The sequence below is a fragment of the Emys orbicularis genome, chromosome 11, assembly GCF_028017835.1.
Source record: "Emys orbicularis isolate rEmyOrb1 chromosome 11, rEmyOrb1.hap1, whole genome shotgun sequence".
In the NCBI taxonomy this organism is placed as follows: domain Eukaryota; kingdom Metazoa; phylum Chordata; order Testudines; family Emydidae; genus Emys; species Emys orbicularis.
In genome coordinates, this window is record NC_088693.1 from 15,805,773 (window position 1) to 15,824,201 (window position 18,429).

Genomic DNA, 18,429 nt, shown 5'->3' on the forward strand with positions numbered 1-18,429 from the left:
CTGTAATTAGTTGCTGCACCAGCTGGAACTTTTTGCTATAGGATTTCCTACTACTATGAAAATTCTCTGCTAAGTTTGTTTATCCTGTTGTATGTCAGAGAGGAGCAAGTTTATCTGACTCAAATTAGTTGAGATGAGAAGTAAAATTTGAACTGATAGTACTAAGGTTGTATACTGTATCATGTCCACAAAAACCAAAATAACTTACCTCAATGTAATCCCAAAATAGGTTTATTAGAGAACTGTGCATATTGAAAAAAGACGACAGACAGATGGTGGGGCGCAGATAGGGGCATCATTTCAGACAAATTCTGGGATGAGGGTGTCAACGTTTCATTAGCATATAGAACATTTTATGTGATTAAATTATATCCTATAAAATGTGGGGATGGAGTGGGGTGGGGTGAGTAGAAGACATAATGAAGCATATAGACCCAGGAGAAGCCTGGATGGGGGGGGAACAAGGTCAGGGGGGCAACTGCCCCATAGCAAATGATGCCCCTGAACACAGGCAGATATGGGGGACACAGGCACGGGAGGAAAACAGGCAAACAGAGGTGGGAGGATGTGAGCAGACAGACCGGCACTGGCTCTGGGGTGGAAAACAAATGAGGCACTGCACTATATATACACACATGTGCAAGAAAATGCACACGTACCTACATACCCTAAGTGTGTGGGTATGTCTACACTTGAATTTTAAGTTGTGGTTTAACATGCTTTAATTAGCAGCATGTGGTAACTAACACTACTCCAAATTCTCCTGGAGACCAGACACCAATGTCTGTTGCTAATCATGTTAATATGACTCAGAACAAATGTGTGTGAACGGGAACAAACATTTGTGTAGGGACTGTAGTAGAATAGAGAATCATGTTAGTTAACACATTTAACACAAGTAATAATTCAAGTATGGACAAGTTTGATGCACAGACATACCCACTTTTATTATAGATATTTGGGACTTGGTAGTCCTGGGAGGGTGGGTTCAGGAGGAGGAGAATGGTGCTCATCTATGGAGCCAGCTCTTTGTCCTCTGAAGCTTTTGTGTGAAAATTACTCCACTCACTATCCAGTTTTCCCTACTTGATACAGATTTGCCCATAAATTAAATAGCGCTTCCCCAAGGAGTATGGAGAACAGTAATAATGCAGCGTATCCAGCTAAACAGTTTATATTAAAGGCTGTTTTCTGAGCCAAAAATTTAATTCTACAAAAATGAAAGTCCCCATTTTTCAGGGATATTGCTATGGTAACCAAAAAACTAGCCTTAGTATGTTCACTGCGCTCATGAGAGCTTTGTGTCAACCAATATAGAGAAGTGAGATTTATTGAGGTGTCTAGTCCACTCTCCTATAGGTTCATGTTTAGAGTGACTGTACTTAACCCTTGGATGTTATACTGATGTACACAAAGATGTTTTTGGAGAGCGTAAGCCATTTTGCTATCCTTGTCATCCTATTTTAGATACAATGCATCATATGATTGATACTTACAAAATATTCCCCCAGGCAGCAATGTAAGTGTATTGATCAATTTGTTAATTCTTAATGCTTCGGGTTGTAGAATAAATCTAAAATCAATAAGAACATTAATTTAAAAAAGGACTGGGATGGAAGAATACTTGAGAACTCATCGTATTTTGACTGTACTACTGAAATGTAGTTTGATCTTCTACAAGGTGGATAGGATGACTTTATATTTCTTAATTTATTTTCCATTCTATGGGCCTTGCCCCATTCCTCATTAACTGTTGGATCAGCCCCTGTATAAGTGAATGCAAATGGAAATAAATTGCTGTAGTAGACAGGGATTCATCGGAAAGTAAATGTTAAAGTAGCCCATGCAAGAACTGTTCAAGAGGGAAATGGGTTAAAGAAGAAAGGGCCAGAGAGAATATTTGCAACCAGAAGCAGAAATGATAAAGGGAAGAAGGGAGGCATGTATAGTGTAAAAGAAGAGTCAACATCCTTTGTGTGATCTATTTCTTCCTTTATCCATCAAAGGTCACCCCTATTGCAATCTTTTGTTTGTGAAGAAAGAATATCAGGAAAGGCACAGCTTTTTCAAAACATGTGCTCTAAGAAGCCATTTGCAAAATACAATGGTGAGACAAGTTAATGGCCCTGAATACATAGCACTATTTAATGCTTGTTAATGATCATTAATACTGGCACAACTATCGATGTAGCAGTGGGGCTTAACATAGCTGGTCTCAGCAGAAATTACCAAAGATCCACGTTTAAGCATGCAAGCCATGTGGCTTCTTATAGCCATGCAGTTTTATGGGAGGGGAAAAGAACTGTTGTGCATGCAGCAAAGCCCAAAGAGTTGGGGTCAGCTCCGCTAGCCGGTGCACAATCTTCTGCTCCAGGGACCCACATCACTCTCAGGACTGCGGCATCCTCTTCATGACACAGCCCTCCGGCTGTGCTGCACTCTGTGCTCCCCCTTCCAGGGGAATGTACCACAGTCCAATGGTCCAGCCACTTCCCTCAGTGCAGCCCATTGTCTGGCCACTTCCTCAGTGGCGAGGGGTGGGGGGACTGGGCCCGCCCACTACTCCAGGTCTCGGCCCAGTGACCCTCTAGTTGGCCGCCACTTACTGCATCCCCTCAGACTCCTCAGTAGATTTCCCTGGGACACTTCCCCGCAGCCCCAGCACCCTCTTTGCCCTTGCCTCAGGGCCTCAACCTGCAGATCCCTGCAGCCCGCCAGGATCTGCCTTTAGTTCTCCAGGTCTCTACCTGCAACACTGCTCTGTCCAGGGTGCTTGCTGCCTTCAGCCTGCAAGGCAGCCAGTTCTCCTCCCTTCTCAAGCTCCAGGAAGTGGCTCTCCATAACTCCTGGCCAGGACACTATTTTAGATACTTCTAAATTTTAGATGACTCAGCTCTTATTTGTGCACAATGGCCACACTCTAACCTAGCCACTTTAACTTTCATTTCATTCAGGCAACCGGAAGACATTGCCCTCTTAACAGCATATGTTAAAAATTACATGTGCAAAGCATACAAATGTACTTTGTGCCAAGTGCATGTCCAATTGTCCATTTAGCAATTCCAGCTCAGATCCACCTTTTTTGGAAACTTAGAAGTTATTGTTCTTTTCATTGCTCAGCAGGACAGTGATTTCTTGCATGCTGCCCTGTCTCCACTGGGAAGCAGCCCTGGATGTGTAACGCCGACAGACCCCGGCTGTCAGTGGGTAGGATCGAACCAGGAACCTCCGGAGCTTAGTGCATGAGCCTCTACAGCCTCTAAAAGCCAACTGCCTGTTAGCTAAGGCTGTAGAGCAGACTCATTATCTCTCTCTCTCTCTCTCTAAGTGGTCTTGGTGCCACTCGATGGGACAGAACACCACACCCAGAAGGTGTGTGGGTTACATATGCTCATGGTCAGATAGATAAAACTTATACTTGCCTCAAATGTACTGGAAGAATCTTCACTGCAAAAACTGCCAAATGGCTCAGCCATTGCTCCAGTTTCCCGGGATTTACAGGACTATGAGAAAATGTAGTGTGGGTCACTCACAGTGTGGAATCTCTGACTGTGCCATGCTTTTCATACTGACTTCATTTTACTGCCCACAATTCTGAGGCAAACATAAGAATGATCATACAGCTCTTTGTGCACAATGCCTAACTCATCTTTTATGAGGAGTTTCCTGATGAAAAAAAGTCTGCCCTGCATCACCTGCAACAGAGAAAATTCGCTGCATGTTTGATCATCTCTCTAAATAGCAAAGCTATTAATGCAATGCTACTAGAGGGTGATGGGCACACTTAGGATATGTCGACACTACAGCTGGAAGCGTGCTTTCCATCATGAGTAGACAGACATGCTAGTTCTGCTTGAGCATAGGTTAGCATGGGTAGTGGCTCAGGCTAGCCATCTCACTACATACCCAAGAGGGCCAGGCAGACTTGGACTCAGGCAACTAGCCCAAGCTGCCACCTGTGTAACCCCAGGCTACACTGCTTTTTGTAGCATGCTAGCTGAGCTGGCATGGCACATGTCTATCTATGTGTAATGGCTGCAGTGTAGACATAGCCTTAGAAATAGCTGAATGGGAAGCCAATAAATCATCTTCTGTTGAAGATGCTATATAGGTATCAAGAAGCACTGATGAAGCAGTTTCAGTTAAAGCATTCCTTTGCATGCTGAATTAAACAGACACAAATCTATGAAAAAACACTGAATAATTTGTTCATCTGTGCTGGAACAGAATTTTAGTCACAAACAAAAGGGATCATGGTGTAAAACACAATAAGGATTCCATGCGTACAACCTAAATACAGTTTAAAGACAGTGGGTCATAACTCCATTCATTTCAATGGTGTTTCACCAAGGAAGAATAGGACCTATTCTTGTCTCATGGGATAAGACCTAGAAAACCACAGGAAAGTCCTTATGCCAGAAATTGTTAGTACAGGTTAGCAGGAAAAGGAGAGCTTTTCTCTAGTGGAGCAAACAGAGGAAAGATCAGAAAAGAAGACTTAAAAATATATGATCAATACAGGAGTTTGAGGTCAAAGAGTGAGTTGGGCAAAATTAGGCACCTGCTCCCTTGATTTCACCCAAGCACAGGGAAAACATTTCTGACCTAGGAGGATGGAATGAGCTAATAACTATCATCATCTCTGCACAAAGGAATTATACAACATAGCAAAAGGAAGGTCTGGAAAGTCTTTGCCTTGGAAATATTTGGGTGTAAAATGGTTTGTTTTGGAAATGATTTCCAAACAGGCTATGCCTGCCAATACTTGCAGCAGACACAGAGATTTTATACTGGGCAAGCTGAGTAATATGCTTTATTCTAAAAATAAAGCTTTAGTACAAAAAAGGGTTATGGGGATTGATTCTCTCCAGAAACCTTTTATCAAATTTGTGCATTTTAATTCTGCTCAGTTAGAGGAGGAAGAGAGCAGCCAACCAGGCTGGGGGGACAAAGCTCTCTATCACCAAGGAATCTAAGCACTGATATCCTATCTAAATCCTGCCCTCTACTATGCAGATGTGTTAGGAGCCAGACTGAGATGAACAGTTGTGGTTCTAGTGTGCCAGGGAGCTAAGCAGGATTCAGAAGGCCCACACAAACATTCCTCATCCTTTCCATGGAGTACAGATGTGTGGGGATTGCATGTGCACAGCTGGGATAGGGTGCAGGGGCAAAAGATTACCAGCTAAATGCACCCCCAAATTCCCCCCCCAAAGACAGGGCACAGTAGCTGCCAAACATGCACTATGGCTATTCCGTGGTATGGGAGGGGAGTGGGGAAGAGAAAGATTTCTTCCCTACCCTAGCCCAAATTCAGCAAAGCATTTCAGCACGTTTCAGTTTGAGCACATGCCTTTTTCCCTCCCTGATCAGCAAAGCACTTATGCACATACTTAAAAGTTCTTCTGAATCAGAGCCTTAGCCTCCACACAAGATGCCAGGGCACAGCCTGCATATCCTAGCTGCCTAAGATTAGCATTCCCATCAAAGTGCCTTTTCCTACACATTTTTGTTCTGGAAATAAGAAAAATATCATAATTATAATGGCACTACTCTCAGTATAATCTGGAGAATGACACTGAGGTGCCAGTGCTTCCTGTTGCATATAGGAAGGGAATGTGAAAAGTCAGTTTTGTTACTCAGACGGCAAAAATGTGAGCTAAAGAAGGAAAGCAAAGCCATGAAACGGAGTCATCAGAAGGCATGGCCCCACTCCACTATAAGAGGGACAGGCATTATAGTAATAGGGAAAGGTCTGTGGTTGCTCTTATCACTGATGTGAATAGTTTGCATATATAGGGTAACAGTTACTGTCATCATCTAGTATTTGTATGATGGTCACACATAGGCTCTCTCTTCATGGATGCCATTGCACTAATTACTCCACAGAGACAAAACAGAAACACAGCCCCAAAGAACATACCATCTCAGTATAAGTCAGGAGACAACATGGTAGATGCAGACAGATGTGGGAGATCTGTCAATATAACAATTTATTTAGCAATATGTAATGGTTCGTGCAGAGAAAGTTCCCTTTTATTGCTTTAATGGCCTACCCTATTTTAGCTTTAATTAATTCATACAATTTAAACAACAGTGCAGCACTGTATTGTATGTACATTTACTTAAACAAAAGTTAACCAAGCTATATCTTTGCCATTTCAACTCAATATTTCCTTCGGTGGCGATGTGCTGCCAGATTTAAGTACTTTGTATCAGTCACTGGCAATATTTTAAATTTTCACTTTTTATTAAAAAACTGAAAATCAATTATGCTAAGGGAAGACGCACTTTAATTTAGCATCTTCAAAGCTATGCCAGACAACTTGTGTTCTTCTTGGAACCACATGCTCTTTCAGATAACATTGACTGTTCTGATGGCCAAGTTCGCTATCACCGTGGCTTTAAATACAGCATAGGACATAGGATTTACAATTAAAAATACCTGTTTAATAAAGTACTATGGGATTGTTTTTAGAATAAATCTATCTTTCACATTACTAAAACAATGAATTTTTTGTTCTGTTCTGAACTATGGTACATGAATTCTTGGGGGAAATCATGGTGTATTTCGTCAAGTATTTTACAGTATCTGTACAGTGAGCTATGAGCACATTACTCACTTCCAGGAATTCTACTGATGTATCCAGAACATTTACTAACCTACGTGTATGGAACAGGACAGAAGCAGAAGAATATACATAGGTGTTTAGTTATTGCTATTGTTATTGCATCATGACTAAGAAGCAACTGTGTTGTGTAGGCTGACAGTGGATAGGTTTTAATTGCCTCTTTGCAAATTTCTGCCAAACCGGTTAATAAACCTCAGCTGAAAAGAAAGAAATCCAAGTAATGTTTTCTCAGTCCTAATGTTAAAGTAAACTGAAAAGTTTTTTAAATAAATGCAAACACCTGTGTAAGATAAAAGATACAATACATTTAAAATACAACACGTTAGTTTCTATTGTTCTCCTCAGCTGCCAAGACAGTAGTTCAGAGTTTTGTATTTCTTTGGCAGAGCTAATCGTCTCATGGCAAGCAGGACAGAGAGCAGCATCCCTCATGCTGCTTTAGACATCTGCACTGTTTTTAATTCTTTCACTGGAAACACAGGATCCTGATACTAAGCAGAAGAGGAAATAAACTAAAATTAATTTGTTAAACACAAATCAATACTTTTTCAAAAGTCTATTTACATATTCTGCTGTTGATTTAAGGCTAGCTCCTGTAAATGAGGTCTGTAAGTACTGACAAAAGGAGGTAATTTCTGATAGTAGAGGGCTCTTTGATTTAGCAAGCAAAGGCAAAACATTGTTAAATGGCTGGAAGTTGAATCAAGATCTGTTCAGACTAGAAATTAGTTGGATATTTTAAAGTGAGTGGAATTAACCATTAGAACAACTTACCTAGAGAATACCTCAACTAAAGTTATGGCCTTGAGGCAGGAATCTCTTATCAAAATTCTATGGCTTGTGTTATGCAGGAGGTCAAATTAGATGATCATAATGGTTCCTTCTGGCCTTAAAATATATTCAGTGGGAAAAAATTACCCACACTCTGAGATAAGGTTGCTTGGTGATGTGTCGAAACAGCAAATGCAAAGTTAAGTTTGCCCATGCAACCTTATCTCTGCCCTATTTCAGCAATGCAGCAATATATCCCATTCACACACATACCTTTACTCTGCCAACCCCACAGTTGCTGAAGAGTACCAGCTCTTCACCTCCTTTTACAATCAATTCACTTTTACGCACAGGACAAAAAAAAAAGTTGCCATGCCATTTTCCTTCTTGTTCCCCTGGAGTTGGCAATAGCCAATGGGAATTATTTGCACAAACTCCAAGTGCAGTGAGTGTGTGAGTTGTACCTACACTAAATGGTGGAGGCAGTAGTTAGGCTTTCTTGGTAGTAAAGGTGTGCTTGTGTTATGAGGACATGTATAGATTACTTTGAGGTGGGTGAAAGAGCTAAGATTACAATATGGTAAAATCTATCTTTTGCACACTGCAATGTGTGTGAGCAAAGGGAAGAGCTGCATGTGTATCTTTAGGATCCAGTATGAATCATTTCAATGCAGAATTGTGTATGTTACGCAATTAGCAGGGCACAGGGACTTTATTACAAATGGTACTGTCAGTAGCGAGCTGGGATATGAGAGCAGCTTGGCATTTATTATCCGTGTGCACTCTAGGTAAAGTGAGTGTAGTCAATATCAGGTGTAGCTGTACTGAATGATGGAAGCAGTAGTTAGCTCTGCATGGTTGAGGTGTGCTTGCGAAATCTGTGGATTACTTTGTGTGTGACAGAGCTGTGATACGAGATCTATGTTTTGCACCCTCTGATGTGTGTGATGAAAGGGAAGAGGTGCAGGAGTACCTTCAGGATACAGTATGCATCAGTTCTCCGATTGTGTGGGTTATGTCAGTAGCAGGACATAGGGCTTTTATTACAAAGAATATTATCAGCAGGTTGAAGAAGAGAGAATTCTAATGCTTTAAATGATGGTTAAGTGAAAGTGAGATGGAACTCTGTGAGTAAGTGTAAGGGCATTGTTAAAGACGGTGAAGTGGTTCTTAAAATGTACACATGTACTATTTTTTTTAGGGAAGATTGCGGATCAGATTTGGATACAAATTTTGTATCCGCGCAGGGCTCTCAAAACTATTACAGCTGCTGGACACAAATCTCTGATTTGGTCCAAATCTTCTCTTATACATTGTATGAGGTGTGTATCAGGAAAAAGACCCAGACCATTTCTGCCAAAGTGAATCACCACAGTGTCCAGTAGATCACAACCTCTTAAGTTACCAGTTAGATGAGACATAGTAGCAAAACATGATGCCAATGTAGGCCACCTCTCTCCACCCAAATCAGCCTGTTGTCACCGATCCCGTGCCATGGTGTACTCCTTGCTGTCCTGCAAAACTTCTGTAACTTCATTATCCAGGAATCACCCAGAATCCACACCCTGGCAATCCTGGCAGTGCACACATTTCTTTTCCCTCAGTGGACAAGGTACCTCCACAGTCAGTTCCAAGCCTCCATGCTACAGGTCTTTGGAAACACCACATTAATATGCCCTGAGATCAGGAAGTGCCCACACACACTCTCACCCACCCCCTGGCTAGTAAAATACAGGTTTTCTCAAACAACCAATCCAAATCTTTCCTACCACCTGTCTTTATTTCCCAGCAAAATCCCTCTCCCTGATCCTCTATGCCTCCCCCCACACAGAGACAAAATCCTCTGCCGTGGGCTCCTTCTCAGCCAATATAAGAAAAATTTTGGTTAGACCAGCTGCTCACCATTCCGCTGTGTTCTCCATAAACCTCCCCACAAAATAAAAACACTTTATATTATAATAATGACAACTTGTAGCAAGCTACATGAGTTATTCAGTTTTTATTATATAGGTGTACAAAGGTTTGGACTAGAAGTGTCCATGGACAGGTGTTCACCAGGGGCAATGGCATCTGCACATTTGCTCAAACTACCCAGGCAGCATAAAGTGACTGCACAGAAATCCTCTCATGGTTTATTATTTACTGGTGCATGCACACTATAATCCATCCAGACTGCACATCCATACAAGAAAAAAAAGTGAACATGTTCTTAAATACCGTTTACAATTTGGGTCCCTGAAGAGTCAGTAGGTGCCATGCACTACATTGGATAAAAATTGACAAGTATCTGAGACCATTTTGACTCACAGCACAGCAATAATTTGATCCCTAGCTCTGCGCCACAAAAAAACCAACCAAACAAAAAAAGCGAATTAGAAAATTTTTGAAAAACAGGTATTTTGTTTAGGACTCATAACTCTGGAAGCCCTGGCTTAAACGATCCCAAATTTGGTTCACCAATACTTCTCTGAACTCCCACAAGCAGAGGTGAAAGTAAGCCGGTACGCCCTGGTATGGCGTACCGGCAAGAGCCGGTGTGCCGTACCGGGCCGGATCGGCTTCCCCCGGTGGCAATTTAAAGGATCCCTGGGGAAGCGGCAACAGGGCTTGGGTGGTGATTTAAAGGCCCCACCTCTTCCAGTAGAGGCCACGCCTCTTCCGATTGAGGCCCCGCCCCCTCCTAAGGACTCCGGAGTACCAGTAAATCCTTTAAGTTACTTTCACCCCTGCCCACAAGGCATAGCATATTTCAAGAAAAGCCATGCAAGTATAAGGGTTTTAGACCATTTAGGGTATGTATAATGGGCTCTACAAACCCATACTGAGCAGAGGCAGAAGTGGGAGGGGAGCCACTCCTGCCTACAGGCAAGCAGACACATCCCCAGGCAGCTGCCAGAACTGCCAGTCATGGAGGCAAGCACCCACAGCTGGAAGAAGTAGGGGGAAACAAGGTCTTCTATAAAAGGAGAGAGCTCAGAGAAGGAAGGGGAGGCAGAAAGGCCCAAGACAGCGAAGGGGCAACACCCCTGCCTCCGGCTGCCTCCAGGAACACAGCCAAAGAGACTGAAGCAGACTGCTAGGCCTTATTAGAGGCCAGGGGCCAAGAACTGTCCTAACTAGGGACTAACTAAAGAAAGGCAGTTGGGACAGCAGGGACCGCTCAAAAGACCACATCAAGGACTAGTGACAGTATGTCTACACTTCAAGTGCTACAGCAGCAGAGCTGCACCACTATAGTGCTTCAGTGTAAACAGTACCTATGCCAACAGGAGGGTTTCTCCCATAGTACAGGTAATCCACTTCCCTCACAGACAGCAGCTAGGTCAACAGGGGTTAGTTCAGCATAGGGTAGTGGATCTTTCACACCCCTGACAGATGTAGCTATGCCAACATAAGTTCCCAGTGTAGACCAGCCCCTGGAAGTGTCATCCTTTAAACAGGAAGGATAGAGTAAGGATGAAGGGAAAGGCTCTTCTACACAACCATCTGCAGCATAGGAGGCTCTGAAAGGTGTGAAGTGGCCCATTCATCTCAATGGGGTGTCTTCAGCCAAATGAAAACACTCCATGGAGATGAATATAACCTTAAACAAATGGTCTGAGACATGTTAATGGCTCCATTCATCTCTGAGCAGTTCTACACTAGAAAATTAGGTCAACCCAGTTATATTGCTCAGCAATGTGAAAAATCCACAGCCCTGAGTGATGTAGTTAAGAATTGTTCTGTGGACCCAGCTATGGCCTTTCAGGGAGGTGGACTACCTATACAGATAGGAGAACCTCTCCCCTTGGCATAGGTAGCGTCTACACTGAAACACTATGGCAGCGCAGCTGCAGCACTGCCGCGGTAGCATTTTAAGTGCAGACAAGCCCAAAGCGTATGTTCCCATTTCACTCCTGAGGGGGATAAGGAGTGGGGGTCCAACCCCTGTAGATGGGCAAACGCCTTCCAGATTCCGGCACACACACAGGAGGCAGTGACCATGGTTAAGACACTCCAGAGGAACAAGGCCCCATATCCCAGCTCCTATGCTGCAGAGCAACCATTCGGATTTTAGAGCACTTCAGAAAGAGTTGAGCTTTAAAGCATACAAAATGGTGGGAACGGAATTCCTCCAGCTATTTTTTCCCCCAGTATTGGCGCATGTGCACCATAAAAAAGTACATTTTCTTAAATACCATAGTCAATTTGGGTCCCCCAAAGATTTAGTGGATGCCATGCACTACCTTGGGTAAAACTCAACAGACAGATGATTTTGACCTGCATCACATCAATAGTTTGATCTCAAGCTCTGCACAAAAATCCCACCTAGAAAATTTTTGAAAGATGGACATTTTTTTCCAGGGCATATATCTCCATGACCCCAGCTCAAATGACCCCAAATCTGGGACCCTATCCCTATGCTAGACCTTTCTGAGGCATACCAGATTTGAAAGGAATTGTCTAAGCATGTCGATTTTAGAGGACTTAGAAATGTCAACCATTAAACAGAAGTTGTGATGCAATCTTAACTACCATGCCACTATAATGATGTTATGAAAATTGATCCAGGCACAAGATCTAGCCCTTAAATTGTTCAACATGATAGTGTGCACAATTGTTTTTCCCCAATAGGACCTCAGGACCTCTTCCTCCACACCCCTCACCTCTAACACAGACTTATCCTGCCCACCTTGCTCTTCAATATCTAGGAGATAACAAAAGCCTCACTGCAACAATACACTGACAACACCCAGCTGTATATCTCATTTGCCATGTATATGCAACCATCACTTGGTTGTTAAAATGCAAAGAGGAGATCAGCTCTTGGATTAAGAATAGGTGTTTAAAAAACAAAACAGAAGGAGGAAAAGGAGTGGCTAATTAGGTCTCTCTCTTGTTTTGAATATGAAATATATAGATTAATTTTAGTTATTAAAACAAAATATAGAAAAATAAGAGCTTATCTAAAGATTTATTGGTGCTTCTGATATATGCTAACAACAAATAATCAATTAAACCTAGCAACTATCCCCACATTCTTAGACAACAGCCCCTAGGAACTTATCCAATAAGTAAATAAATCCAAACCCCCTTCTCTCATGCGATCAAACTCAGACTCTTCTTCCTCATGAAAGAGACTGCAGATATTAATTTAGGGATGTTAGAAAAACCTTTTTTTTTTTGGCTGAGGAATTTCTGGGATTTATACAAACCTATTGCTAATAAAACATAGGTCTTTTCTTTCTTTAAAAGTGCCTAACACTATTTACAGTAGACGGAAAAGTTTATGAAATTACAAGATATCATTAGAGAAAAGATGATTAGCCACGATACCTGCATTTTGTGATAATACTAAAGACTAGCTTTCATTAAGTGTGCTTCTTTAAGGTGGATCCCACTGCCAATGCAGCAGTTCTACCCAAAGAAGCGCTCATGCTAAGCAAGCATTTATCATTTTAATCTTTCCTTCAGCAAAACCCCACTGCAGTCTAGGGCAGATATTCTTGAGTATGGACAACAGGATTGAGCCCAAAATGACAATACACAAGCATGCACTGTATATAAACAATATTTAATATACCTCAAAACCAATCATGCCACTTTATTAAGTTACGTTACCCTTTGTTTTAGAAAAAAAATAATATTTCATATATCAGAGCTACATTGTACACATTTATTAAGACTCAGTAAAATAATTAGGCAAGTAATATTAAATATCTGTTCAGTAGTAAGGGAATAGTACTAACAATGAAACTTGCACCAAAGTTCACTCCCAATAAATAGCTATCTACCTTAAGTAATCACTTTAAAGGCCAGTGCTGTTACCAATGCAATTTTTTTTAAGAGGACAAAGTCCACATGCAAAATCAACTGTGTATTTACATGCACGTGCAATTACTTGTGCAAGCAGAAGTAGAGAATATTCTGTCTCCATTAAGCGATTGATTTTTGCTAGTGTCTTGAGCAGTTTTTGAAGATAGGCTTCACTGTCTCTGTTATGTTATTTGTGACTGCGGCAGTATTTGTAGCCTTGAGTATTCTCTATATCTCTGGTTCAATGCAATATAATTTTCACTCAAAAATATTTTTTCTTAATTAGCTGCACTCGTGTGCAGGCTGCTCACACCATGTGTTTGCCATGAATGAGAGAGTTATTCAGTTTCATGCACAGGAGAAGGGCTTAATCAATATTCTATAGAGAAGATTCATTTAATCATAGAGTAAGGGAATTGGAATTGCGACAAACATGGGAAAGCAGGGTGGAGGGTGAGACAAAGCAAGGCTCCTTCTTCTCTCTTGCGCACCTATTCAGGGAATAGATGCACTGGGAATCCTAGCATTCCCATGAACACAGTTGCTCCAATATAGTGCTACTGTGTAGGCCAACCTCCCCATAAATGGAAGGGCATGGGGAAGGCAGGTCTAGGACCAAGGGTTGGTTCCTCAAAGATGGAGAGTGACTGCATGCTTCATTTCATGAAAGAGCCACCCTCTCCATCTATTCCTTGCCTGAAGCAAAACATACCTAGGAATTACCATTTGGGAGATGCAACTCCACTTCAGTCTCCAGAGAAGGTTGTCAAGGTTAATTCTATAGTGCCCTTTTACTGGGCAATCGGTGTTTCTAATTCTTACTGATTCCCTCATGGAAGCTAGCTTTGGTATCTTTAAATATCTATCTTTTCAATGTGAAGGATAATCCATTCTGATTACACTTAACTTATAAACTCTGCAACCACATAACAAGACTTCCTATTTTCATAATTCTTCTTCAAATACTTTATTTTGCACAAAGCCTATTGTTATTCCTCTGATTATAATACCTTGAATGCTACACAATTATGATGACACAAAGACGGGGAAGGACACAATGTTATTTGAAAATTTCTTGCTAACAGAAAGAATGTAAAACATTGTATCTGATCAAGAAAAAATCATAATAAAGATTTCAATGAGATGACAAAGGCTTTTTCAGGCGATACGAGTCTTAACACTATGTATTATTTTTAGAACATTATGCACAATTCTAAAGCATCTAAACAAACAGAACCTGAAATACAATACACAGGCATCAGAGAATAACTAGAGCTGTAAAAATATGTTGAAGTTCAAACTGAAATGTGTTTCCATATGTTATGTGTCAGAACCATTTGCACACCCTGAAGTTCAGATCTGAATAAACCTGTTCTTTCAATGGCCTGATTTTGTTGTGAATCCACAGACAAGGTTCAGTTTCAAAAGAGTTCCTGCATATTCATAACAGTTGTCACAAGTGATGTGGAACTGCTGGTACAATTAAAAAACGCCATGCAATATGACCAAGATTATCTGGATCAATTTCCATATGTAGCATTAACACAATACCTTGGTTACCAGATATTCATATAGAGTATATATTAAAAATCAGTAACACACTGCAAACACGACAAAACTTCTAATGAACCAGTGGTTGTTTATGACTTTTTCATGGCTTCACTAATGACAGTGTTTTGGTTCATCATAAAAATGCTTCTATCTGTATTCAAACTGCTTGCTAATATATACACATACCATTAATCCATTTGGCTTCTGGATTATGAACTATGAACTCTTTTTTGAAGAGATCTTCTAAAGACAATCTGGTTTCTGATGAATTTGTAAGTTCATCTAAAAAGAAACAAACAAAGAAGCACTAGGTTACACATTTAAAAAAACCCTGATATATTACATGTAATTATTGTAAAATTGTTGGGATTTTAGGGGCAAATCCTACAGCTCGAAAACAGGTAAGACTCCTAGTGAAGTCTATAATAATAATGCCTACTTCTTGTTTACATAGCACTTTTTCATCAGGACATCACTCATCACTTTACAAAGGAGATAAATATCATTATTCCCATATTCCCCAGGGAAAACTGAGGCACAGGGGGGTGAAGTGACTTGCCCAAGGTCACCCAGCAGGCCAATGGCAGAGTTGGAAATAGAATCTAGGTCTCGAGTCCCAGTCCAATGCTCTAGCCACTAGGACACACTGCCACCCCAATTCAATGAGTATTTCCTATATGCATAGCGAAGGATTAGGGATATAGTGATTACATGTTCTTTCATACAGACTAATAAAAAACAGATTTTTTCAGACTGGTAAAATACTGATTTACAGAAAATGAGCCATTTAGAACAAATCTTACCTCCCATACATCTTAAGGGGTGAGGGAAAAGAAACCCAATAACCTACCTTAACACAAGTTGCTAAGGCCATGAGCCAGTTTCAAATAGAGATCATGTCTCTCAGTCCCACTAACCATAATACGTCACAAGAATAAGAGAATGATATTAATCTTTTCCATTATTATTTCTGTTTAATGGTAACCACAAGATTCATTGTCAAAATAATCTGAATAGCCAAATAGACCCCCCACCCCCACCCCTGCACCGTCAGATCTTGGTAGATATGAGTGATGGAATGCTGGGTTACAGAACTATATGTGGTACATTTTCTAGGAATACTGTGACCTCCATTAGTAAGTCCACATTTGACAAGAGATTCCACGCAGTTACTTCACATGCTCAGCAAAAAGAGAGAGCGTGGCATCTCAGATGTTACTAAATGGTAGTGAATGCTGATTTTTTTTTTTAAATGTCGACCCCTGCAATCACTTCCTTACTTCCAGAAAGGAAACACCAGTAAATTCTCATTTTCTTGTGCTGAAACGTCATTTATGGAAATAGCTGGTACTTCCAGAAATCTCATTTTTTTAAAAAAAGTAATTAGGTAAATGGACCCATTAATACATGAGATTAAAAGGTATTGCTAACTGAAAGTCATTATTGCTTGTCAGGACACAAATCTCCAATTATATTTATCTTACATGTCCTCGATCACTCGTTGCTTTAGATAAACTTATAAGCATAACATATGAAAGAACTCATTGCTACCAGAATATCGGGTATATATTACATATGCACAGTATCATTATTAGCCAAACTACCAGTAGATTACAGCAATTCTCCTCTATGGCATTGGGTTTTGTCTTCCTACATAACTGACTCCCCTCTGTCTGAAAGTACCTTTTCTGTTGGGTTCAAATTTTGGCTTTGCATATTTCTGCTGATAAATGACTTAGGACAGAAAGTCTAGAATCACAACTCTAGAATCACAGTCAAGTGGCAGACCCTTCTCCCTTTGGTTCACCAATATATTCCCTGACGCCAATAGAGAAGAAAGAAATCTGCTTTGCAGCAGAAATATCTCATAATTGACTTAGGGTGCAATCCTGGTCCGGTTGAAGTCAATAGGAGCTTTGTCATTACCATTACTCTTGAAGAGTACAGGCTGGGTTTAAGTCCATTGAAATCAACCACCCCCTCCCCCTCCAAATAAAGATCTGTGCTTCTCTTAAATTTTGTCAATAACGCTTGCTTCAGCCACTTCTCTCAGTAGTATCCACAGCCTACTTGCTGTCTTCAGGAAATGACATCTTTCCCCCCACTCCCTCTTAAACTTATCCTTAACCAGATTCAGAGTGAGACCTCTTATTATGCCATCCTTTTGTAATCTATACAGGTCTCTCCTCAAGGTCTCAGTCAGTAGGAACCCTTTAAATACTTACTCTAATCAACTCTCCTCTCACTCTTCATTTTTTCAAGGCTAACCATGTTCCACTCTTAAAACCTTTTCTCACAAAACAGACCTCCTAATCCCCAAATAAGACTTGTTGACTTCTTGTGTACCTTCCCAAGAATAACCTTTTTTAAAAATTCAAAGCCCAGTATTGGACACAGTATTCCAAGTGTAGTCTTACAAGGGCTTTACAGAGTAGAACTATTATCTCTCTTGATTTATACCTAATCCCCGTTTATACACCATGGAACCTTATTAGCCTTTCTTGCTGCTGATCCCACATACTGAGTCGCTACCTTCAAACTCCTGCATACTATTACTATAGCCTCTCCCCACCTCAGCTTCCATTAATACATTATTTAAGGTATTTTTTGCAAACATTTCTCCCTTCAGAAGCAATTATTACCTTGCACTTATTACCATCAAATTCCACAGTGCTTAATTCCTTTCACCGTTTAGCAGCACTCTTCTCAGTGCCTACCACCCGCCACCTGTGTTTCTGTGATCACCTGCAAATTTGGACACCATGCATCTCATTCCCATTTCTGAATCATTTAGATAAAAGTTAAATAGAACTGGCGCTGTGAAAACTTACTTGCAGCCTTCAAAAAGGGTCAGATTCCATTTATTATGACCCTATGTACCCTGCTAGTTTGCCAACTTTCAATCCAGATCACCAATTTTATTAGGACACCAGATTTGTTTTTGCATAACTCACTAGTTTCCTCTGAGAAACTTTATTAAATGCCTTATTAAAATCATTGAAAATACACTGGACAGTATATGGAAAGGATACCCAAAAAGACAGCTGCACCCACTTTTCTCAGCATTCCGACAATTCATATGCTTGCCAAGTAATTTTGGTTATAAATTGAATTTTATAACTTTAAAGTGAATTTAGTATTTCTAAGCATTGTTTTTAACCATCTAGTTTAGAAAAACAGACATCTTCAAACAACTATACTGTGTAATGTTTGAAGAGTAAAACTCTCCTAATGCTAAGACAGTATTTAAATAAAACCAAAATTGGGATCTTTTAGTGTAGGTGTCCACTCTGTCAACATCTCAAATTATGTAAATTTTTAGTAAGATGTTGGTTTGACACCAACAGACTCAGAAATATTCTTTTGAATTCCCCAAATGCACAGTTAATTCATGGAAAGACAAGCTGCTCATCATGTAAGCTATCAGAAGACTGCAATTCATATTTTAGTCTAAATATGAATTTGTATGCATACCATATAGTATATTTTCTGTCTGTTGTTAAAGACTCTCTTTTCCCCCTTACATTGCAGAATAGTCTACCATCTCTTTTCCATTTCCATTTTAAATGTTATTGAGTTATTCATTGAAGGGCTAACATTTTCCAGGTCCCCAACTAACTTGATAGATTTTTGTATTTCCAGTTGAATATATATTCAACTAGAAACATAAAAATCCATA

General features: G+C 40.5%; 1 protein-coding gene across 1 annotated transcript in view; it reads right to left on the reverse strand.

Annotated features, from left to right (window-relative positions):
- Positions 1-18,429, reverse strand: part of DPP10 (dipeptidyl peptidase like 10) — a 440,672-nt gene that overhangs the window by 325,764 nt on the left and 96,479 nt on the right. The window contains exon 3 of the mRNA XM_065412943.1: positions 14,937-15,032. Within this exon, the coding sequence (XP_065269015.1) occupies positions 14,937-15,032 (96 nt within the window). The remainder of the gene's footprint in view (positions 1-14,936; positions 15,033-18,429) is intronic.